The 25032-nt window shown below is 34.4% G+C and overlaps 2 protein-coding genes across 10 annotated transcripts; both read left to right on the top strand.

Moving 5' to 3' along the window:
- Positions 1–1168: 1168 nt before the first annotated feature.
- Positions 1169–9368, top strand: LOC127743902 (serine/threonine-protein phosphatase 5). 3 transcript variants are annotated; one of them, XM_052256109.1, is made up of 14 exons: positions 1169–1302; positions 2102–2254; positions 2392–2561; positions 2659–2730; positions 3173–3323; positions 5314–5484; positions 6331–6439; positions 6529–6646; positions 6920–7067; positions 7505–7753; positions 7879–8004; positions 8077–8177; positions 8547–8621; positions 9004–9368. In XM_052256109.1, exons 2-14 carry the CDS (start codon positions 2185–2187, stop codon positions 9061–9063), a joined length of 1620 nt encoding a protein of 539 aa, XP_052112069.1. In that variant the 5' UTR covers positions 1169–1302; positions 2102–2184; the 3' UTR covers positions 9064–9368. The 3 variants fall into 3 exon arrangements, with proteins under 3 accessions (XP_052112069.1, XP_052112068.1, XP_052112070.1); XM_052256108.1 differs by having other exon boundaries at positions 1211–1383; XM_052256110.1 differs by lacking the exon at positions 5314–5484 and having other exon boundaries at positions 1216–1383.
- Positions 9369–17286: 7918 nt separating this feature from the next.
- Positions 17287–23391, top strand: LOC127743925 (protein MAIN-LIKE 2). 7 transcript variants are annotated; one of them, XM_052256151.1, is made up of 8 exons: positions 17287–17417; positions 19186–19233; positions 19314–19361; positions 20586–20701; positions 20809–21453; positions 21567–21734; positions 21827–22216; positions 22292–23391. In XM_052256151.1, the coding sequence occupies exons 4-8, from the start codon at positions 20588–20590 to the stop codon at positions 23255–23257; spliced, it is 2283 nt and encodes a 760-aa protein (XP_052112111.1). In that variant the 5' UTR covers positions 17287–17417; positions 19186–19233; positions 19314–19361; positions 20586–20587; the 3' UTR covers positions 23258–23391. The 7 variants fall into 7 exon arrangements, with proteins under 7 accessions (XP_052112111.1, XP_052112112.1, XP_052112106.1 ...); XM_052256148.1 differs by adding an exon at positions 18368–18496 and having other exon boundaries at positions 17311–17417; positions 19186–19361; XM_052256150.1 differs by lacking the exon at positions 17287–17417 and adding an exon at positions 17447–18496.
- Positions 23392–25032: the final 1641 nt, after the last annotated feature.

The raw sequence follows: 25032 nt of genomic DNA, 5'->3' as shown, positions 1-25032 counted from the left end.
CACCAAAATTTTGTATTGCAACAGGGATTTTGATTCTTTTTCTTGAAATGATAGGTCAACTATGAAAGCCACATTAATTATAAAATGACAGGAAACAAATGAAATGTTAGTGCTTACTTACCACCTATAATGACGATGAAAGCAATCTTTAATTCTTTTCTTCCTTATCAAGTGCCCCTTTCATGTAGCAAAACACTTCAATTTGATTATTTATGTTAACAAAGTACTAAAGCAGCTTTGAAAAGTAAATGATAAAGGGTTTGTTAAGGATTCTTTATTGGAAAAAAAAATACATTTAGTAATGTTATTGTAAACTTAAAACTTGTTTTAGTAATAAAACTTTTTTTTTTATCTACTATGAGAACAACTACAATAACAATAAAATTTTATTCCATTATGTGGGATTTATCTAGATGAATCAAACTTCATTATATTCTACATGGTTTATGATTGAAGGTTAAAATTATAATTTTTTTTATGAAAAATGCTAAAAAACCAATACTTTTACTAATATTTACTCAAATAAAAGATAAAATATAAAAATATTAATTACTTAATGTTTTCTGTTTAGCCCTTCTTAAATCTTACATATAATCATAATAATTAAAAAAATCAATCATATATACACAAAAATACATATTAAAAATAAAATAAATAATATATAAATGTTAATTTAGCGACTAATTTTTAGTATGGATAATTACGCATAATATTTTTGTTAAAAATAGTTGAATTAAAAGAATTGAAATTTGACAATTCGAGTTTGATAACACCACCTTATTTGTATTTTTTTTCACAAATATGGTTAAAAACTTAAAATAGTTAATAATATTGACAATGTATTTTTTTGGATTTGAATCTTCTAAATTTTGAATTTTATTTTAGAAGGTAAAGTGTAATCTTTTACCATTTATTTTATAGGTAGGACTAAAAGAAAATATGGGAAAGAAATTTTTCAAGAATAAAAAAATAGATCCAAATTTGTTTTTTTTTTTTGTAAAAATTCAGTCGACTTCACGTGAAGTTGATAGTTGAGAGTCGTTAGATGAAAATTTAGTCAACTTTCAACTATCAACTTTACGTGAAGTTAACTCCACTTGAATTTTTTTTTTCAAAAAAAGAGAAAAGTCAAATGAAAGAAAATGAGATGCTGAAGTTTCAGAACCGGGTCGGGGCCATGAAAACCGTGATGATTATTAGGGTGGACAGTGTGGAACAGAGTCTCTCTCTCTCTCGTTGGTCAGTGTTCTCTTTCCTCTCAGATTTCCTTTTCCGACTGCTCTGAACCCAACCCACACGCCGGTAACTATAAAACACTTTCACTGACTCTCTCTCTCTCTCTCCTTTCTTCTTCACGTGTGCTGCAATTGAAGCCATAACCAGGTCCTCTTTTTCCACTACTTGATTGGAACCTTACCTTCCGCACCTTCTATTAATCACTACTTTATTTTTTTATTGAATTCTTATCCTTTTTTTTTTTGTTTCATGTGTACCTATTATTTCCTCAACGTGTGGAGAATCTTAGTTTACATGTGATAGATAAGATAATATCATTGATAATGAACAAAAGGAAAAAAAAAGGTGTTGGCTTTGTTTGTGTTGCAGCTATCTAAGGGTGCCTTTTAGCATTTCTTTATTCTGTTATTTATCTTCCTCCTAAGAAGTAAGAACCTTATGTTAAAGGGATTTATTATTATTATTATTATTTTTCTAAATATAAGTTACTGTTGGAAAGTTTATTGTTTTGGTCCAGTAAACAGCAATGAAGAGGTAGCTTGAGAGGGTATTGTGTATGGGTGGGGAATGATAAAATGATATTAGTGTGAGGCTGGTGGAATTTTATCATGTTATGGAATTGAAAATTAATCATTGAGGTTGGGGGTAGTGGTGGTTGTCCCTTGTTTGGGAGATTGCTGCAAGTTTTAACTAAATTCAGAAAATGAAAGATATGCATAAATATTATTATTTGGCATATACTATTCCGCTCTTGTTTTCTCCATTATCATGCTATGAAGTGCTATAATTTTCTTGTGAACTCAAATAGCATCTGCTGGTTAGTATTGTTATATAGTTATTCATTTTCTCTGTTTTATTGAATCAGGTCAAGGGCTGCGCAGAAATGAAGTGAAACTATTGATTCTTATGTTCCGAATTTGTTCGCCATATACATAAAATTTGTGCAATATGGAAACTGAAAAAACTGATATTTCAAAGGCTGAAGAATTCAAACAACTTGCCAATGAAGCATTCAACGGTAACTAATATGCAAACTGTTTTTTGCGTGTGGTTTTGTTCAGTTTCTCAAATCTTCATCAAGTCACTGATATTATTTTTTAATTGGTGTTTGATTTCTTTACTACGGCATGCTTATCCTCTGAGTTCCCTTTTCAGCACGGAAATATGCCCAAGCCATTGATTTATATACACAAGCAATTGAGCTAAACAGTCGCAATGCAGTTTACTGGGCTAATCGTGCCTTTGCTCATCTTCGGCTTGAAGAGTATGGTAGTGCTATACAAGATGCTACAATGGCTATTGAAGTTGATCCCAAATATTCGAAGGTGATTTGATATTTTGATTCCTAAAACTCTGGAGGTTTTCTGGCATTTAGTTCGTTGGAATTGTAATGTAAGCCTTGAATATGGTTTATTGTGATAGGGTTATTACAGAAGAGGTGCTGCTCATCTTGGGTTAGGAAAATTCAAGGACGCACTTAAGGATTTTCAGCAGGTAACATTAGCATCTTGCTGAAGTAGACAATTCTTTGTCCCTAAATGTTGTATTTTGTTCTTGTAACTTCAGGTTTGATGATATCTACATTTTTTTTTGGCTTTTTCCTGTCTCTTGGAGCAACTTCGACTACATCTTTTTTGTTGGTCTGTAAAATGTACTGTGTTAATATGCAGACTACGTCCTTATTTTGGTATGAGAGATCTTTTAAGCCTTCTTTTATATGGTTGAAGAAGCCTACAGTTCTTTGGCCTTGAGCGTTATTTTTAGTTTCTATAACTCTTTTAATCGTACTCTATACTAGAGATCTTTTGAGCCATTCTATTGTTTTTGGTTTTTACTTTTCTTCAAAGTAACTTATTATCTTCTTTTTATTTGTCTTTAGCATGTACTTTGTGTCAATATCTAAATGTGTTTGATGTAATATGCTTATATTCAATAGGTCAAGAAAATGTGTCCAAATGATCCCGATGCAACAAAGAAATTGAAGGAATGTGAAAAGGCAGTTATGAAACTTAAATTTGAAGAAGCCATTGCTGCACCAGAGTCTCAAAGACGTTCAGTAGCTGAATCTATAGATTACCATTCAATAGGTACTATTTTGACTATGGTTTCTTATGACAGAATCTTTATATTATGAAATTCTATTCCCACTCCTCTTGTGCACACTTATTTTCCTGTGGGCTTTTATTCTTTTGTTTTGTTATTTAATGCTGTCTTGATATTTTATGTGTTTTATTGCCTCTAGTCCACTCTATCTGACAGTTTGAGTAAAAAATTTTTATCTATTCATTTCATTCTCACATATTAATTAACTATTTATTTTAATTTTCTAATTTTATCTTTCACACAGTTCTAGGACTATACTAATCAAGATATATAGTGTAAACTTAATAAGAGCATTTTAGTAAACATGCATTGTAATTAGGTCTTGATTTTGTTTACATAATTCTGGTGCATGTAGCTAAAGTGATACTGCGATAGATAAAGTGGATTAGAAGTAGCATAACATTTACTTTTGTGATATGGCAGTTTTAATATGTTTGCCCTTGAAATGACATCACATGCATTATGCATCAATTCCCTAAGAAGGGTTTCTGAGCTTGATTTTGATTAAGTTGATAGTTTGATTGCAGCATTCCCTGTTGTGGTCATTCTTGTTGCATGTATTTTGAGGATCTTGATATCCTTTATGAGGACTGTGGATCATTTCTGTTTTTTGAATTACTGCCATTTCAAAATGAGTTTGTAATCCTTAGTTTCATCGAATTTAATTGTTGTTTGTTTGTTACTGGAATTTCCTAGTTTGAGAACTGGCTATTAACAGTTCTACATTTCCTTTGTAGAAAATTTGAATGGCCTATGGGTAGGATTTCCTTTGGTAAGTAGTATTGTTAGCAGTATTAATAGCAATAAGAACAGCTTCATGGACCTGCTGCGAATTATAGTTGCCTAGGTTATTGAGTGCTTATGCAAGTCCACATATCTAAGCTCCCCTCTTAATTGAACGGCATGTTAGAGTCGGGAATAGACTGACTCCGTATGATAAGCACATTTGCCAATTCTGTAACAGATTGGTGCTATTTTGCTGAACTGTGAAGCTTCTCTTTCAACGTAATAGTATCAAGGGTCAGTATGTAACTAAGTATGATATCACTCATTTCTAACAAAAGAAAAAAAAGAATGAATAATATCACTTGTTCTCTCCAAACTCTTTCTATCTTTCCCTCACTTAACTTTCCTCTCTTCTTCTCCCCCCCCCCCCCCAGCTGATACCAATGTCCCAGGCAGTGCCAGGTGATGGAATAATCTTTTTACCGCCAACTTCCCTCTCCATATCCACATTTCCCTGCTGCAGTTGTTAACTATCTTTTTCCAGCTCATTCCTATTTCTGCTCTTTATCTTCCAGCTTGTCCTCATTATTCCTATTCCATCTCGTTGCCCTCATTCCCAAGACCCTGCTCCTTGCTTGAGGATCATCAAAAACCAATTTAACTGATAATCTACTTAGATTAACCAATGATCTATATGCATTTTAATACTCTGCTAAGTGTAAGCAGATTATGGGTTAAAGTAACTCTGGCATGTTGAAATAGACCATGTATTGCCATATGGAACAAATAGGCCAATTTACCATCCAGGTTTTAATTTACTCCAAAATTCTGCCTTATTGTTCTTCATATATCTTATTGGTTGGTAAGTTAGACGGGAAAAAAGGCAGAGTAAAGAAACTAGATTTATCAGAATTTGAGTCAGATGTTTGAAGTTCATGTCTTTTAAGTCGCAAAATACAAAATGTGTGAAAGATGATAAGGAGTTTAAACTTTGCATAGAGGACCATCCCTTTTTCACCCTAGGTTGATGCATGTGATTTTTTCTCTCCCTAAATCAATTGGTAATTACTGTCATTCTTCCTCTATAATGACAATAATAATAAAAACCAGGTACTTCCGTCACATACCTTTCTCAACCTTTCTTAACTCCCAAGTCCCTTTTCATATTCTGTGGACATTTTATGCCTGTCTATATATGAATATTTTGATACACCAGTCATAATTTACTATAAATTGTCACTCTTATAGGAAAGGGCCACAATTATTCGGTGCCTACCGAAGTGGCCATAGCAGCAGTAACAGTAGCAGTTATGGCAGCGTTGGTGATGTTCAAGACATCAAAAGCCACAATAATAAGTGCAATTGTGATTGGTTTGCTGTTGCTCCTTGGGGCATATTGGTGGAGTGGCCGCAATACTGGTATATTTAGGAGTCATTTAATAACCTAGGTCTTAGCTTAAGAATTAAGCAAGATATAAAACTAATTAATCATTCCGTGAACTTCTGAAACCAACAATTTTGATTTGTTATTGATTATTGACAATGCATTATAAAATGTTCTATTTTGTTCTTTATAGTGCAACGTCACTTTTATTATTGGCTGTTTTCCAAACAAGTCAAAACCACCCTGCTCTTCCCTAGGAAGAAAAATCCATATTGTGTGTCAAAGAAACTGTGTATACAATGTGATTATTTTTTCCCTTCATGAGCTTGCTATGACAAAAAGTAAGTTTATCCCTTTCAGATCTGCTGCCATATTTTGTCCTAATTAATGTGATATTGCATGAATGAAGGGACGAAAATCATTATTCTAATCAACAAAGAAACATTGTTATGGTATTATCTATTGTTTTGTACTTTCATCTGTTTGCAACCTTGTTTGAATTTTATTAATGGGTGTTGAACTGCTACATGGATTGCCATTTGCAAACTATAATTCCGTAATTGCACAAATTGTTTATGATGTTTTTATAGATGATTTTGGATTTGGCATAGATGATCTAATTTTTCTGCTTTTGTGGATTATTAATTTCAAGGACCAATGCATAAAACTAATTAAAGTGGATGACTAGAACAGAAATGATCATTTGTAACAGTCATTAATTAGTCCTTCCTGTCAACTTTGTATTGTTGTTAGTCCTTAACATACATACTCCATTCTTTTTCCCCCTTATTTAGTTTTTGTATATACTATATCATTAACTAATTTCAAGTTCTTGTACTCATGGGCGTGAAACAATTTTTGGTGCTTTATTTTACTGCTAGATGTTGAGGCACAGTATTCAGGAGCAAGAATAGAGGGGGATGTAGTTACCTTGGATTTTGTAAAGAAAATGATGGACGATTTCAAGAATCAGAAGTGCTTACATAAACGGTATTGAAGGATAACATTCCATGTTACATATGTTAATTTGTTAAAAATGTTATTGAAAACCTCATGCTTGTCCTACTTTGATGGTTTAGGTATGCTTACCAGATTGTATTGCAAACTAGAGAGTTGTTGCAAGCCTTGCCTTCTCTTGTTGATATAACAGTTCCTGATGGAAAACATTTTACCGTTTGTGGTGATGTGCATGGTCAGGTAATTGATTTATTACTTCTTTGAATTGTTGTGAATATTCTGTTAAATGTTTTAGTGACATTAATAGTAGCACTTCACTCATGTAAGCAAAAAATTTTAATTCTCACAAAAATCTCCCACCATTGGAGGGTTCCCCAGTTTCGTGTATGCGTTATTGAATGTAGCCTTTTCCTTAATTGTCTTGTTTTTTGGCTTTTGGTTGCTGTTATTTTGTTTGTTTTCCTTTTTTTTTTCATTTCCTTAACCTATTTCCCCTTTTAATGACTGCTTCAGTTCTATGATCTTTTGAATATTTTTGAGCTTAATGGACTTCCTTCAGACGATAATCCATATCTATTCAATGGTGACTTTGTGGATAGAGGATCTTTCTCTTTGGAAGTCATCCTCACTCTGTTTGCGTTTAAATGCATGGCGCCATCAGGTGGATCCCAGATCTCTTATCTTTTCCATATTTTCCCTTATAAAGTTTTCTTGCATTTTCTAGATATGCTAAGGAATTCTTTGTCCTATAGATCTTTCTGGGGGCAAATTGAGAATTTTACTGAGATGAAAATAAGAAGAGTTTTGTAGTCTCTTCATTTTTAATCACCTGATTACCATCATAGATCAGTCAAAATCCCATAGAAAATTTCTTTTGACTATTAATTTGCGTTCATCACGATTCCTTCTAAAATTTAAGCTGAAAATGGCAGCATTTAGTTTTATTGTTTCAAATAAACTTTATTATGCTCTTTGGGAATTTGAATTTCCACTGATCTTCGCTTACTACCTTACACTATCTTGTTAACCTGTTTCCAGGAATGTTAGAATTATTTCCCCCAAAAATATCCTGACCTGTTATATTATCATGTTTTTCAGCAATATACCTAGCTAGAGGAAATCATGAGAGCAAGAGCATGAACAAGATATATGGTTTTGAGGGTGAGGTGCGCTCAAAATTGAGTGACACATTTGTGGAACTATTTGCAGAAGTATTTTGCTGTTTGCCTTTGGCTCATGTGATAAATTCGAAAGTTTTTGTCGTTCATGGGGGTCTTTTTAGTGTTGATGGGGTGAAACTCTCTGACATACGAGCAATTAATCGGTTTTGTGAGCCTCCAGAAGAAGGTTAGATGAATTCCTTTTTCTTTAATTACTCTTAGTTTTCTCTTATTTTTCTGTATGAAGTCTGAAATCTCAATCCTTTCTGAACTTTGTATTGTAGTTTCATTTGTGTGTGTTTGTTTTTGTAGGATTGATGTGTGAATTGCTCTGGAGTGATCCACAACCTCTCCCTGGACGAGGCCCAAGTAAGCGTGGTGTAGGTCTTTCTTTTGGTGCAGATGTGACGAAAAGGTTTTTGCAAGAAAATCATTTAGGTATGTTTTCCACTGCCCTTGTACTATACTATCTCTTCTATTGGTGACCTCATACAAATAACCAATTTACAGATTTAGTTGTGCGATCTCATGAAGTAAAGGACGAGGGTTATGAAATTGAGCATGATGGTAAACTCATAACTGTTTTTTCTGCTCCAAATTACTGTGACCAGGTAATTCAATCCATTTCTTCTGTTTAATACTTTAACGTTCCTCTTGTAATTTTATGGCAGTTGTTATTGTTATCAGCCAAACCAGAAGGCAATAACAGGAATAGATTTATCACTCTTAATATGTTTCTTCATACTGTTAACTAGTCATTTTTAAAGGCTATGCTTTGTGTAAGCATACATATTATTTAAATTAGTTGAATGAGGTAATTAGGCATGTTAGGCGCTTGGACGAATGGCGAGGATGCTTTTTCAGTCATATTTAGCCATTTAGGGTGAATGGAACATAATACTTAGTGTGCAAAGGGGAAGAAAGATCAATGTGATGTTACTTTTTAGTTATTTTTGCTGATATTCAATTGAATGCTACAGATGGGTAACAAAGGTGCCTTTATTCGATTTGAAGCTCCTGATTTGAAACCTAACATTGTCACATTCACAGCAGTGGTTAGTATTATATAAACTATACTTTGCACTTGTGCTATGCTATATTTATGTTTTTATCATTTTTAACATAAATAGATAACTAAAAATGCTATTTGCATACCCAAAATCAGCAACCAAATCAGCCACTATGTATTTGTACAAATACATGTGTAGTTTAACTCATTTTTAATGTGTATTTTGTATTTCAATATGTATTCTACATTGGTGGTTGATTTTGGTGTACACATAGTATGGTTGATATATAAATAATGCTTTGTATTATTATCCTGCTGCATTACATCTTTCTTAAGGATATAAAAGTTTGAATTCCTAAGATCATACCTTTTCAAATGCTTAAGTAATTTGATGTTAAACATTCTTGTTATCTTTTCTGAATTTGCAGCCACATCCTGATGTCAAGCCAATGGCTTATGCAAACAACTTCCTCCGGATGTTCTCATAAGATCTGCCACATTTGACCATTGTTGTCTTGTATAATATTTTTGCCACAACATTATTAAAATTGATTTTTTTTGGGGGGTACTCTTAATGTTGTTTTTTTTTTCTTTAAAATGATTGGTTAACAAACTGTAAGGAAATTTACATGTTCATCACTTTGTGAAACAATAGTGGCAAAGGTTAATTTCACACTGGTTACAATTGCACGAATCAATGTGCTTAGGTAAAATGCATGTCTAGTGAACATTTATTTACTCAGAAGTTTGCATACTTGTCCCATTTACTTCAATGGAGGATTGATTTTTTCCATCCCCTTGTTTTAATTTATTTAATTTTCAGCCAACAGAATCAAAAGTTGTACTTTTAATTTTCAATGGCAAATTTTTTGGCCTTAAATTGAACATTTCAAAAGATCTATCTATTGTGTACACTAATGTGATATTACATAAAGTCTTTTCTATTTACCAATACATCAATTTTTCAATGTCTTGTTTTTGACATGTTGAATGGATCGATTATCTTGTATGTTGTATCTAATATACGTAGGAAAACTATATGTGTAATAATATGATATATATCAAGTCTCTTTTATTTTCCAATACATTAAACTACATGTGCAATAATATATACGTAAGGGAATTTGCAAGTGGGAACGGGGTTTCATTTTTCCACGTTTGGAAGAAGTGAAAAGAGAGTTAAGTGGGAAATTAATTGGTAAAAAAATGAGAAGAGAACAAAGAAGAGAATAATGGTACCAAGTCAATGCAGGGAACTAGGCTAAGCAATCTCAATCTTAGTAGGATAATAGTTATTTAATTTGTTGGAACTCAACAAATTAGTTAAAACTGACATTATAGGTATTATAGTTAGGATAATGCATAAATGTTTTGTATTATACTGTATAGTTGTAAGATGCTATTATAATTAGAATAATAATTGGTTACATTAGTAAATTCTATAAGCATAGTATTAAATTTGATACCTTTTTGCATAAAAGTATTAAATTTATAATTTTTTCTTAAATTGTTGTGATAAGTGTGAAGTGGATATGAGGTGGATGACCATTTCTCTATGTTATTGAGAATATCAAGAGAAATTGTATAATTAATTGAGTTTGGAAAGGTAACCCCGTATATGTATATAAATAGAAGTTTACTTTGAAGGAAGATACACACAGCTCTGTAATAAAACACCCTTCTCTCTATATATACATTATTAATAGTTTCTCTTTCTTTCTTTTCGCTATTGCATATAAATATACGAATGATTTTTATTGAGTTAATTATATTAATACTAGAGTCTTCTATTTACACATCTATATTTTATATATCTTTTATTTATTTTACAACACATTATCAGCACGAGACTGATAAAATTTTAGGAAGACTCAGGTAACAAATTCTTATTATATCGAAACTCTCTCATCTTGAATTTAGTACTCTTGATATATCTGGAAATAATTATTTATCATGGATACTTGATGCTAAAATCTATCTTGATTCAATGGATCTTGGAGATACCATTAAGACTAAAAATAATGTATCCCATAAAGATAAAGCCAAGACTATGATTTTCTTTCGTCGTCATCTTGACGTATGATTGAAAAATGAATATCTCACATTAAAAGATCCTGTAGATCTGTGGAAAGACCTTGAAGAAAGTTACAATAATCAAAAGACGGTGATACTTCCTCAAGCCCAATATGTTAGAGAAAACTTTTTCGACCTTCTATGCCTCGAATGTGCTCCTGCAGCAGCAGTATCGAGAAAAAGGATTTGAAAAATATTCTGAGTTAATTTCTTGCTTTCTTGTTGCTGAACGCAACAATGAATTACTTCTAAAGAATCATGAAGCGCGCCCAACTGGCGCCGCCTTATTTTCTAAAGTAAATGCGGTAAATCATTACCCCAGAAGAGGTAAATAGCAAGGTTTTAGTAACGAAAAAATTATGGAAGGAAAAGCAATTATGTTCACAAAGGATCTCACCAGAAATGAGATAAAGAAAGAAACAATGGGCAAAATAAATCAACAGAGGATAATTGTTTCCGTTGTGGTGGAAATGGCCATTGGTCGCGTACGGATCGTACCCCAAGGCACCTAGTCGATCTTTATCAAGCATCTTTGAAATAGGACGGCAAAGGAAAGGAAACGAATTTTGTTTCAAATGATGCTAAAAATTCAACCACTCGTTATGATGTATTTGAATGATTGAATGTGCTAATAATAATAAAATTTTTAGTATATAATACTATGTACAATACTTCTTAGAAAAATGGTTTCATTTAAGAATATAATTTTACTGTGCATATATTTTTACTATTTTATTATTATTTGTCTTTGAAGAGAATGGCAAAGACATATAATGAAGATGTATGCCTTGCGGATATTACAAGTTCACACACCATTCTCAAAAGTGATATATATTTTACCCATCTTGTGCCAAAAGAAGAATATGTTAATAATATTATTGGCTCAAGTAATGTGATAGAAGGCTCCGGAAGAGATATAACTTTGTTTCCCGGAAGAACAAAATTCGTAATAAATAATGCACTATTATCTACCAAATTTTTGAGGAACTTGTTGAGTTTTAAAGATATTCGTCGAAATGAATATCACATTGAAACAATGAATGGAAAAAATCATGAGTACCTATGTATCACAACTCATGATTTAAATAAGAAGGTTATACTAAAAAAGTTACCCTCACTTTCATTGGATTATATTATACCAAGATTAGTACAATTGAATCACATATCATTGTGGACCAGACGTTTACTAGCCCAAATGCATTTATAATTTGGCACGACCGATTGGATCATCCGGAAACAACCATGATGCGGTGAATTATTAAAAACTCCCATAGACATTCACTAAAGAACTAGAAGATTCTTAAAACTAGTGAATTTTGTTGTGCTGCATGTTCTCAAGGAAAGTTAATTTTAAGGCCATCACCAGTAAAGATTGGATTTGAATCCCCTTAATTCCTAGAAAGGATTCAAGACGATATATGTGGACCTATTCATCCACCATGTGGATCTTTTAGATATTTTATGGTCCTAATAGATGCATCTTCGAGATGGTCACATCTGTGCTTATTATCTTCTCGCAACTTGGCGTTTGCGATATTACTTGCTCAAATTATTCGATTAAGATCACAATTTCCAGAAAATCTAATCAAAGTAATTCGTCTTGATAATATTGGTTGTTCATACCCGGGACCGAGCTATAAGGTCCAGGTTAGACTAAAACAAACCGGCCGACCTCTTCAAGGGTTGGTCGACCACTGACCTCTCTGTAAAGAGCTTGGACGAACTGCCACAGGAGACCCAAGAAGGCCCAAAGAGGCCCAAAAAAAGAAGAGTCACCGCCCACTAGAAGGTGGCTGGCCAAAAGATAATGACCTCACCCACAAAAGATAAGATAAGATAACAAACTTATCTCAAGGAAGGTCATCAAACATTACTATAAATACACTGGAGCACCCAGGTATAACTCATACTCCAATTCTACAAAAAAAAACATGCCTAAAGCCCGTACTGACTAAAACATCGGAGTCTCTTGCAGGTACCACCCCCTCCGGTGAATGAGGAACAACAGCGCCTCCTACTCCAACAAGTCGGATACAGCCACCTTAGTCAGTCTAGAAGATCTCATCCAAGACCGACCTCCTAGTTTCAGGTAACCCTTGAAACACTGGTGTATTTACTTCCCAAACCTTTGATGCTTATTGTATGGCTAATGGAATAAGTGTTGAACATCCAGTAGCTCATGTTCACACACAAAATGGGTTAGCAGAATCACTTATTAAACGCCTTCAATTGATTGCTAAACCCTTACTTATGAGAATAAATCTCTCAACCTCGACTTGGGGGAATGCTATTTTACATGCCGCAACACTTATTCGTTTGAGGTCAATGAGTTACCATCAGTTCTCTCCCATGCAATTAGCTTTTGGCCAGCAGCCAAATGTTTCCCATTTAAGAATATTTAGGTGTGCGATATATGTTCCCATCGTACCCACCTTCTCGCATCAAAATGGGACCCCAAAGAAAATTGGAGATATATGTTGAATATGATTCTCCCTCTATAGTGAGGTATCTTGAGATACAAACTGGAGATGTATTTTAAGCCCGGTTTGCGGATTGTCATTTTGATGAATCAAAATTTCCAACATTAGAGGGAGAGAATAAGCTTCCTGAAAAGGAACTTAATTAGAATGCATTATCGTTAATGCATTTAGATCCTCGATCAGGGTAATGTGAACTAGAAGTTCAAAAGATTATACATTTGCAAAGAATAGCAAATGAATTGCCTGATGCATTTTCCGATACAAAGAGGATAACCAAATCTTATATACCAACGGAAAATATCCCAATTCGAATTGATATCCAGTAGGACAAGTAGCCACTAAAGCAAATTCACACCAGAAGCATGGCAGGCTTGTCGGTTCCAAAGACAAAAATCTTCGAAAAAGAAAAGAGGTAAATACGATTCCTGTTGAAAAAGACATAGTAGAGACACCTGCAGTTGTTCAAAATTCTGATATAGTTTTAACGCCAGAAGACATTCAAGTACCTGAAAATTGTGAAATTGACGAGATCTCGATAAATTATGTCTTTACAGGAGAGAAATGGGATCGGAATACGACAACTGTCAATGACATATTTGCATATAATGTGGCATTAAATGTCATGCATGAAAGTAAAGATCTTGAGCCAAGATCAATCGAAGAATGTCGACAAAGGAATGATTGGCCAAAATGGGAAGAAGCCATGAAGGCTGAGTTAGACTCACTTACAAAACGTGAAGTCTTTGGACCTGTAGACCGTACACCAGAAGATGTAAAACCTATTGGATATCGATGGGTATTTGTGAGAAAACGAAATGAGATAAATGAAGTTGTGCACTACAAAGCTCGACTTGTGGCACAAGGTTTTTCACAAAGGCCCGATATAGATTATGAAGAAACGTATTCCTCTGTAGTGGATGCGATAATATTGCGTTATTTGGTCAGTTTATCCGCATATCATAAACTACGTATGCATTTAATGTATGTGGTAACAACCTACTTATACGGCTCATTAGATCGTGATATCTATATGAAAGTCTTTGAAGGACTGAAGATATCTAAACCATCCATTGAATATTCACATGGGTTATACTCAGTCAAATTGCAAAGATCTTTATATGGTCTAAAGCAATCTGGACGAATGTGGTATAATCGTCTTACTGAGTATCTGACCAAAAATGAATTCAAGAATGATGATATCTGTCCATGTGTTTTCATAAAGAAATCTGCATCTGGATTCATTATAATTACTCTGCACGTTGATGATTTAAATATCATTGGAACTCTTGAAGAGATTCTAACAACTATAAAAGCTCTAAAAGAAGAGTTTGAGATGAAAGATCTTGGAAAGACTAAATTCTGTCTCGGTCTGCAGATCGAGCACACAACAAATGGGATCTTCATTCATCAAACAACATACACAGAAAAAGATCTTGAAGAGATTTTATATGGATAAGTCACACCCGTTAAGTACCCCAATGATCATAAGATCTTTGGATGTGAAAAAAGATCAATTCCATCCTAAAAAAGAGAATGAAGATATACTTGGTCCTGAAGTACCATATCTTAGTGCCATTGGAGCGTTAATATATCTTACTAATAATACACGACCCGATATATCATTTGCTGTGAATTTACTAGCAAGATATAGTTCCTCTCCAACCAGAAGACATTGGAATGGAATCAAACAAATCTTTCGATATCTTCATGGAACGATTGATATGAGATTGTTTTACCCATATGGATCCAAGTCACAATTAGTTGTTTATGTAGATGCTGGATACTTGTCTGATCTACATAAAAGGAGATCTCAAACTGGATATTTGTTCACATATGGTGGTACAACTATATCATGGAGGTCCACGAAACAGACGATAGCAACAACCTCCTCTAATCATGCTGAAATACTTGCAATACATGAAGCTAGTCACGAGTATTTTTGGCTCAAGAGTTTGATCCAATATATTATGTTATCATGTGGATTGACTGATCAGAAGATAGCTCCAACTGTCCTGTTTGAAGATAATACAGCATGCATTGCTCAACTTAAGGGCGGATATATCAAAGGCAATAGAACAAAGCATATTTCTCCCAAATTCTTCTTCACTCATGATCTTCAAAATCAAGGGACAATGGATGTCCAACAGATCATCTCAAGTGATAATCTGACAGATTTATTTACAAAGTCACTCCCAAAATCATCTTTTGAAAGATTGGTACATGAGATTGGGATGTGCCAATTTCAAGACATTAAATGATGTCGACAAGAGGGAGAGACTATACTCTTTTTTTCTTGGTCAGATTTTTTCCCATTAGATTTTTCTTGACAATGTTTTTAACAAGGCAGTTCCCATCACAAAGGATAATGTACTCTTTTTCCTTCTCTAAAGTTTTTTCCCATTAGATTTTTCTTTAGTAAAGTTTTAACGAGGCATAATCCTAAATGGTCATCTAAGGGGGAGTGTTGTGATAAGTGTGAAGTGGATATGAGGTGGATGACCATTTCTCTATGTCATTGAGAATATTAAGAGAGATTGTATAATTAATTGATTTTGAAAAAGTAACCCTTTATATATATATATATATATATATGCATATAAATATATGGATGATTTTTATTGAACTAATTATATTAATACTAAAGTCTTCTATTTACACATCTATATTTTATATATCTTTTATTTATTTTACAACATAAATATCTATCATGATCGATACATTGTTGACTTGAATATACAAAATTTTAACATTTATTTCGATGTGTTATTGGTGCAAAATATTTTGATATTTATATATTAAATTGTGTTTTTATACAAAATTAATTTTAGGTAATTTTATTGAATATTTTGGTTTATTACAGTATCTTCCAGTCCGGTAGACTAAAAACTAATCTGTCACTGATGAGATCTTCATTTAAAAATTTGCTACTGGCCAATGCATTGGCGCATGTACTAGACAGGATACGAACCCTCGACATTTGGTTAAACAGACTAGTGAGTTAACCATTAGACCAACGTAATCTGATTTAATTTTATGAAATTTTATTGAATATACTTTTTTTTAGAGTATCTCCTAATCCATCATAACAAGGATTAGGGCTAAACCCGCCAAATTTTTTCTTTTTATTTTTATTTTTAACTATTAAATCATATATATAAAGGTATAAAAAAATCTCTTCTGTTTTTTACTTTTAACTGTTATAATTTCTAAAAGTATAAACAAATTATAATTTTTATATTCACAAACATTAAAGTCTTTGTAATTATAAATATCTAATAAACATAATTATAAACCAAGTTTTCATCCAAAACATAATTATAAATATTGTCTCTAAAACAAAATAAAACATAATCCAAAACACTCAATTTTCATCTTCATTCTCTTGTAAGTTGGGTTGGGAGAGTTGGATTTTGGCAAAAAAAATTGTAAAAATATCCCTTGCCAAAAAAAATGCTAAGCCCGACGGGGAAGCCCGCCTTGCTCCGCCAAAACCCGCGGTTTAAGCGGTGCGGGTTAGGCGGACTTTTGTTATTTGGCGGTCTCAATTTTCCAGCCTAGCCCGTCTTTTTTGGCGGGTTACGCGGGTCGGCCCGGCGGATTTAGGCCTGTTTGCCACCCCTAATTAATCCGTCACGGACCAGAGCTCCATTTAAGGATTTGCTACTAGCCAATGGATTATTGTATACACAAGGTAAGATTTGAATCACAACACTTAACTGACTAGTGACTTAAATTGCTTAACCACTTTATCAACCCATGTTGGTTAATTTTATTGAATATACTAAACAATCCCGCTACGTTACCAACAACATTTCTGCCAACTTCTGCTCTTATCTATAACTGTATTTAATGGAAGTGTCTTTGTAGATGTGTCTAATAAAAATATCTTTTTTATAGTTGTATTTAATAAAAGTGTCTTTATAGATATATTTTCTGGATGTGTCTCTTTATATATGTATTTAAAATATAATAATTAATATACTTTTTCTATACTAAATTACTACTAACACAAACTTTATCATCGTTATTGATGGCCAATAAAAGGCCAATAAGTCCAGATCACCAAAAATGTGAAATAAAATAGTTTGGGCCGAAGCCCCAAAGAGAACCCAATGGAAGGCCGTTGGGTATGAGTACTCGTTAGTTTTTGCGTTTTGCCCTGAAGAAAACAAAGGAAGCTGCTTTCTTTCTTTTTCTTTTCTTTATTAGTGGTAAGGCAAGCGACGACGCCGGTGGAAGTCGTATCGTGTTGTTTCTCCTCACAATCAATCCCTTCACTCTGTTTATGTGTAAGCCCTCTCTCTCTCTCTCTCTCTAAATTCTTTTTTCCTTTTTATTTTTCATTACAAAATGAAATGCAATTCCAAAGCTAAAATACCCCACGCGGATCCCTTTTCTCTTCTCCGCCATTTTCTTATGCTCTCTCTCTGTTGGGAGCGGGGTCCCAAAACTTTTGTGGGACCCGAGTTCTCAAATTTTTTTGGATGGTGCCAAGTGAGATACCCTTTTGCTTAATTTGCTCCAAGTTTTGATCTTTTTTTGATGGGGTGGTAACCTAAATGTTATGTGCTTATGTGTGGATGCAATGATTTCTTTTAGGGGAATGATGGTGCCCATAACGGAAATTTATTTGTTTATTTTGCATTAAAGTGGGTGACTTGAATGGACTCCAACGAAACGGGAAGGGTTGTTGTTATGTATTTATGCTGAATTGTTATTTGTACACTCTTTGTTGTTGTTGCATGAAATAGGTTGTACCCGGAATCCTAGTTGGTTTTTGTAGAAGTTCAAGGTTCAAGAGATTAATATGTTACTGAAAGATGAAAGTTAGAGCATGTTAGATTGATGCTTTAGTTGTTACAGCATACAAGTAGAAGCAAAAGTAGCAAAAATGTTCTTTCTTATATCAACATATTTTTTGTATAAAAGAGATTCATGTGAAGTTCAAGAAGTACTCCTCAGATAATACTTTAGGGGTATTTTATTAGTTAAGGAGCAACCAAATGAACTTTCTATCTCAATAGACTAATTGAGTAGAAATCCCAAGAAAGTTTGAATTCGAAAAGATTATTTACTTAAAAAACGATTCCTTTGGGGTTTTGAATGAAACTAAAATGAGTGAAACTTGTGTTAATCCTTGTATAGTAAGTTTTAAGTGTTTATTATCATGGAATTAGTTTTGTTAGTGAAAGTTGTGGAAGGTGTACCTCAAGTCAGAAGGTTCATATTTTGTTTGTAGTCATTGGATTATCCTTTTAACTGATGAAAGGAGACAGAGAAGGGTTCTGGTCAAAGAAAGTGCCGAGTGTAGGGGAGGAAGAAGAGAGGATGGGAAGATCAAGGGCATGCTATTTTGTTAATTCCTTAGGTATAGCTTATATTTCTTCATTCTAATCCTTGATTGCCTTCCGTCATTGTTTATTTTCTTCCACTCACTGTTAATGGTTCAATCTAAACTTCAGTATGCCACCTGTTTTCGGTTTGTAGTCACAAGGATTGTGGGGTGTAATTATACATGCATCATCATGTTGACAATTTACTGTTGCTTCATGTTATTACTTACCTCTTGAGATGCTCAAATCTTATGGCTGTTTGATGCAAATAGCAACCTACATCAGATACCTTAACACAATTCTTTAAATTTGTATCATTATCTTCTCTTTTTCTACTTATGTAGCATGCCATTACATATGTATGACGTTTTCTATTTTAGAAACTAGAGACTTTCAAATCATCCTGAAGGACCTACTGTAATCCATATGCCATGGCCATTATGTCAAATTCCTAGTGTGCATTTTGGCACTGGTTAAAATTGAGGGTTGGAGCATGCACTTAGTATTCAGGGATGATTCTATTTGCTCTAAAGTTTTTTTTTTAATTAAAAAAGGGTCTGAAATGTGCTGCATGATTACACAGTAACCACATTACAAGACCTTTGAACCTTTGAACATAGGAATAATAAATTAAGATCAACTTACTTCATGCTGTTTGTGGTCTTGCATATGTTTTGTATATATCAACAGACCTTTGTAATATCGTGTTTCCTTATATTTTCAGCCGTGGCAATTTCCACTCAGAATGTTGCTTACAAGGAAACTGAATTTGGTAACCCATAAAGCATGATTAGATGGAAGTGAAAGTTGAGGCTTGTGCTTTGTTTATCAGTCAATTGCTTTAAATTGCAGGAATGATCTGGTGCTGAATTCTGCAGTAGAAGCCCTTCTTTTATACTGGTAAAGAAAGAAAAAGCTTTCTTATCTTTTACTTATGTTAGCTTAAGTATGCAGAAAAATTCCAAATGTAATAAATTATAAAATCTAATCAATTTAATCAACTTTCTACCCAATTAATTCAGCAAATGCAGTGACGAATTCAACAAATAAACATAACATCAAGTCATAACACACCATAAAATATAAGAGGCAGGGGTAGGGGCATTAGAGGTAGGGGCTTGTCTTGAATCGAATTAATTGAACCTATATAAGTTGAAAAAAAATTGGAAATAGAGAGGTTTATAATATAATTTATTGCACTGAACCTAGGTAAATAAAAGGGGATACAGGAAAGAAAAAAGGGTAGGAACACCAGAAGTCTGGAACAAAAACTAAGTTACGAACTAGAGAGAGAGGGAACCTGTGGCTTGCAGCAGCGGCTTCGCCAGAATGCAGAGAGAACGACGGAGAGGGAAGACGGAGAAGGAGGAACTGGTGCCGGACGGTGCTGCCTGGCATGCTGCTGGTGGTTCTTCTGGCAGCAGCGCAGCAGAGACGGAGAGATAGAAGAGTTTTTGGACCGTCAGAGAGGAAGAGGCAGTTTTATGAAGAAAGGAGGCTGAGAAAGGTGAGTTGTAGCATTTTAGGGTTTCCTAAATTACTAAAATAACCCTAAAATTTTTTCAAAATTCAAAAAGAAAAAAAACCCGCCAATTTCCACCATTTCTATTGCAGTCCACCATGGCTCCGCCGCCATTTTGCCGTCCGCGAAAAACTCATCGTGGCGACCACTGTATGGCGGCAAGGAAGAAATCCACCACGCCATAATCGCTTTTTAAAACACTGATTAGCTTTCTGCTTTTAATATATGTGTGTAGCGGAAAATAAGAAAAATATATCTGGATATCATTCCTAAATTGGTTGGAAGACGCAAGATCATTCCATTTCAACTTTAATTGTTTTACTGCATAAGCATAATTTTGTTTCATTTTTTTGTATATGTATTCAAACTCGTAATTAATAATTTGGGACTGTGGTTACTATTCCTTGGGATTTGCGGGCTTTGTGATTTCATGTATTGACAAGTTTCTTTCTTTCTTTAGTTTTCCTCTTCCCTCTTCCTTTTGAGTTTGCATTATCCGCAACCACCATTCCTCTTGCTTGTTGAGAATGCTTACAAAATAAAATAAATAAAATTTGAGGCATCTTTTTCTTATTTTGCTTTCCTTTTGGATGTTGTCATAGTCATGCTAATGGAAGTAGGAGCAGGCGACCCTTATGCAACTAATCCGGGTCCAATTGATGGTTCGGTTCTTTATGATCAAGACAAGCATGTTTCCACAGCAGTATGGGATGGACAGGTGCAGTTCGCTAGCCGAGAAGCCCTGTTGCTTCATATTTTTGGCTGAAAGATCTTATAAATTGCTTGATTATTTATCGAAGTCTTTTCTCATTAATGCTTTAACAGGAGCGTGGGGCTCTCAGATGTCATGAACACACTTCAAAACTTGATCAGTGGACACTTACCCCAAAACAGATCGAGTTGGTAGAGAGGGCTGGATTTGGATACTTGAGGTCAATCCCAGCTATTAGCCTGGACAATCCACTTATCTCTGCTCTAGTCGAAAGGTGGAGAAGAGAAACAAATACTTTTCACTTGAATGTTGGAGAAATGACGGTAACCCTTAAAGATGTTGCACTCTTGCTTGGTCTAGCAATTGATGGAGATGCTGTAATAGGTCTTACATATACCGCGTGCAATTCGGTTTGTGAGAAGTATCTTGGCAAGGTGCCAGAATCTGGCTACACAAGTGGTGGAATGGTGAAGCTGAGTTGGTTGAAAGAGTTCTTCTCTCGCTGCCCTGAAGATGCTCCCATCGAAGTAATAGAGCAACATACTCGTGCTTATCTTCTATATCTTGTAGGTAGCACTATATTCTCCACCACTACGGGTAATAAAGTCCCTGTGATGTACTTGCCATTGTTTGAGAATTTTGATAGATGTGGACAGTATGCCTGGGGTGCCGCAGCGTTAGGATTCTTGTATAGAGCACTGGGTAATGCATCGCTGAAAACTCAAAGCACCATTAGTGGCTGTTTAACACTACTGCAGGTAGTTTAGATTTGTTCTACTTCCCTTAACCCTCTATCTTTGTCCTTTCCTCCCAAACATAAATTTTCCTTTCTATCAAAATGATATGTTAATCAGTTATTGTCTATTTGCAGTGTTGGAGTTACTTTCATCTAAATATCGGGCGCCCAAAGCTTAATCTTGATATGATGCATGATCGATTTCCATTTGTGCTTAGATGGAAAGGCAAACAAAGTGGTCCGACTGCAAATCGTGATGTTGTTTTTTATCGCAAAGCTTTGGATTCGCTAAAATCATGTGATGTAAGTCTTGTTTTGATTTTTATGTTTAATTATGATCTGGGAATACTCGGATTTTTTTAAACGGATCAAGTTTCACTGTTATCAATGTCCAGGTAGAGTGGCTACCCTACAGAAACATGGACAGCATGGTAATTCCTGAACATATCAAAAGAACTTTGTTTCTTGGGAGATCGAAGACAATGTTGATATGCTTTGACAAGGCAGAAAGACATCTTCCAAATCGGTGCTTACGGCAGTATGGCATGCTTCAATCAATCCCAGAGGATGTAGAGCGATGGGAGAGGAAGAGTAGAGGAGTGGATGGCGGGGTTGATTTATCCGGTAAAATGGAATCAGAGCTTAATGAATGGATGGAACGCCGTGTGCATATTGTTGACAGCGATGAAGGTATTGATGAAAGTGAGTACATGGAATGGTATTTGAGAATCACTCGAAAGTTCATCGGGAGGCCTATTTCTCTCTCGTCCGAGTTCCAGAGAACGGTAAGGATATGTGCAATGAATTCGGTTATATAACTTATTGCCTATTATAGATTAAGTTTGAAATGCTTTTTAAAGAAAATAAACAAATCTATGCAGAATGCTGGTCTGAGGGACATTGCGCACATTGCGGATACCTTCTCGACGAAAGGGTTGGATCCACAACAAATAGAATCGATATCACGGATTAGATATATCGCCCATGAATGTTTGAGAGACCAAATTGGCGGTCCGGTCATGGTCTCAACCTCCCCCCAAGTTGAACTTGGAAAAAGGGTAAGAGGAAAGGAGAGGGTTAGAAGAAAAGGCGCTGGTAAACGATTACGGAAGGATGGTGCAGTTCAATATACTAGTGCAGTTAGTGAAGATGAACAACCTCAGTTTTATGGTACTGCTATTCCGGTTGATCAATTACATCTTACAAGGATTGATAGAGAGTTGGATCATGCACAATTATGTTCTGTAGAGAATGCAGTTAGTGCTGTCCAGTTGATTCACGCCGAAGGTGACAGTGAGAATCTGCAGCTCTGTGATGCACACATTGGTGTCAACCAATCAGAGTTGCACTATGCAGCCGTTGCTGATAATCACAACAAGCCGGACGATCTTGCTGCCGACGCTAACCATCAAGATCTAAAGGATGGAGTTGGTGAGGAAATAAAGGAAGAGTTTAACCATATGACTGGTGAAGAGAATATCGAAGAACTAACTGTGGCCAACACGGTTCATGATGTACAACAACCCTATCCTATGGTGAATGATAGTTCACAGGTTTGCGACGATGCCATGCACGCGATTAACAACAACCTTGCAGAGACAGCTGCAGATGTCAGTCAGTCGCGTCTTGGCAACTCTGCTGGGGAGGTCAACCCGCATCAGAGCAACGCAGACGACGATTTTGTTAATTCGCAACTTTCCCATATTAGCAATGAGAGTGAACAACAGCCATCTGCTAAAGCAGGAATAGAAGTGTCTCAACAACATTCTTCCATTGAAACCCATGAGGATATTTCACAGAAAGGTGATTGTAGTGTTGCTGTATAGGGTGAAAGAGCCTACACTAATGTAGTTTTTTTGTAGAGAAGCAAAATTTTAGGCAGAAGAAAACCTAATTTAAAAGATGTGGTGGTGCCATGTATAATTATTCATATTAATTTATCTTCTTATTTTTTTTTTCATTCTTGGCATGCATTTTCTTCTATGCTTGTGACTCTAGGTGCAGGCAATTTAATTGCCAAGCTAGTCTCAGATCATATCATAATAATAAAGCTTCCATGCAAGAATTGAGACTATACATTTGAAAAAAAAAAAAGTTTTACCATAGCTGGGAATTTTAAGATTAAAAAAAAAATAAAGAAAGAAAAGAAGATATGGTGGCCCTTTTATATATTTATCAAAGGTAGGTTTTGCTAAATAGTAAAAAAGTGTTATCTTAATTTTAACCGTAATTTTTAAGTGTTGTTAAAATTTTATATTCACCATGATAATAGTCACGGTAGAATTCATGATATAACAATGCAGTAATAATATGCATACTTTGTAATATTATGATATACTACTTTACTAGTGAAAAAATATTGAATAAATACCAAGTCAACAGCTTATAGTTCATCTGTTTTAACTTTTAACTTATTTTGGCAAAAAAGTTCTTTTAAAAATGAACCCGTGTTGTAATAACTTCCCAAAAAATCAGTTTGCAGTATGTTTTTCAATAATGTAGAGGATCTTATTTAAAAGCAAAGACATACTTCATCTGATTACAAAAAGAATATTAAATTTTTTATCTATGCTAGAAATTACAAAACCTATTATATCATACCGTATGGCGTATGCTATGATGTATGAAATTTAATTGACTTGCAAGTACCACCAGAGCACACATCCCGAAATTATTTAATTAACTAACTAGTTGAATAATGGATCAACTACACAAGGATCAATAGCGACAAGCAGTTACCACTTACCAGCAATTATATTCCGGCAGGAATGGATAGATACACAAAATCATAGGATAAGATATAACCAAGTTTGCTAGCTATTTAATTCTGTGTTTCTGTTCAAATTAAAAGAGAGCAAATAAACACACTAGAGTAGACTAGATAGTGTCTATAGATGCACAGTAATTAAGGTATTACAATCTTCCAAAAAGTATGCCGAACAGAAAAGGAAAAACTATAGAGAAATGTTAGGGGCATCACAACTTATTATTTTTTGTTATTATTTAGCTATTAATTCAATTTTTTAATTTAATAATTTAATAACATATTTTATTCTATATTTTTAAAAATTAATGACCAACTAATAACAAAAAATAATAAATTCTAATGATTCTCTAACATTTCTTAAAACTAAACAAGTAGCTGTGCCAGCCTCCTCCGCGGGGAGGGTTTGGTCTCCGGTTTCTGTGACTTGGTGGCTTTTTTCTTGGGGATAGTTTTTTGGTCAGAGGAAATTGGCATCGCTACTTTAGATCGATCAGCATTCTCATCCATTCTAGTGTCCTTCAAAACCGACATTGAATTCACAAACCATGGTGTACCCTGCTGTGCATAGAACAACATGTATGCTTCCTCCCCAACAACTTCACTTTCAGAGGCTTCAGTAGCCTGAAACAATTATCAACCATTAATTAATTCATGTTTAAATTAAGCAAGTACCATATGCATTTCAGAAATAGATGCTCTCAGTTTTTTCACAATTAATTTTCCATGATATATACCTTTGAGTCATCATACTTGCACCAATTGTTTTCAGAGGTGCGGACAAAGCAATAGTAATGCCCTGAATTTAGGTCTTTTCCAGAGTGCACAACAACTGCA

The sequence above is a fragment of the Arachis duranensis genome, unplaced genomic scaffold (genome assembly GCF_000817695.3).
Source record: "Arachis duranensis cultivar V14167 unplaced genomic scaffold, aradu.V14167.gnm2.J7QH unplaced_Scaffold_165934, whole genome shotgun sequence".
Taxonomy (NCBI): domain Eukaryota; kingdom Viridiplantae; phylum Streptophyta; class Magnoliopsida; order Fabales; family Fabaceae; genus Arachis; species Arachis duranensis.
Note: the sequence above shows the minus strand (reverse complement) of the source record. Positions and strands in the feature narration are given on the sequence as shown.

What these genes read in the sequence shown, in the direction of transcription:
- LOC127743902 (XM_052256109.1), top strand. Translation starts at nt 2,185, where the DNA reads ATGGAAACTGAAAAAACTGATATTTCAAAGGCTGAAGAATTCAAACAA. An exon ending in TTGATCCCAAATATTCGAAG is followed by an intron (nt 2,562 to 2,658) that starts GTGATTTGATAT and finishes TTATTGTGATAG; the next exon opens with GGTTATTACAGAAGAGGTGC. An exon ending in GTGGTGATGTGCATGGTCAG is followed by an intron (nt 6,647 to 6,919) that starts GTAATTGATTTA and finishes TGACTGCTTCAG; the next exon opens with TTCTATGATCTTTTGAATAT.
- LOC127743925 (XM_052256151.1), top strand. Translation starts at nt 20,588, where the DNA reads ATGCTAATGGAAGTAGGAGCAGGCGACCCTTATGCAACTAATCCGGGT. An exon ending in CAGCAGTATGGGATGGACAG is followed by an intron (nt 20,702 to 20,808) that starts GTGCAGTTCGCT and finishes ATGCTTTAACAG; the next exon opens with GAGCGTGGGGCTCTCAGATG. An exon ending in ATTCGCTAAAATCATGTGAT is followed by an intron (nt 21,735 to 21,826) that starts GTAAGTCTTGTT and finishes ATCAATGTCCAG; the next exon opens with GTAGAGTGGCTACCCTACAG.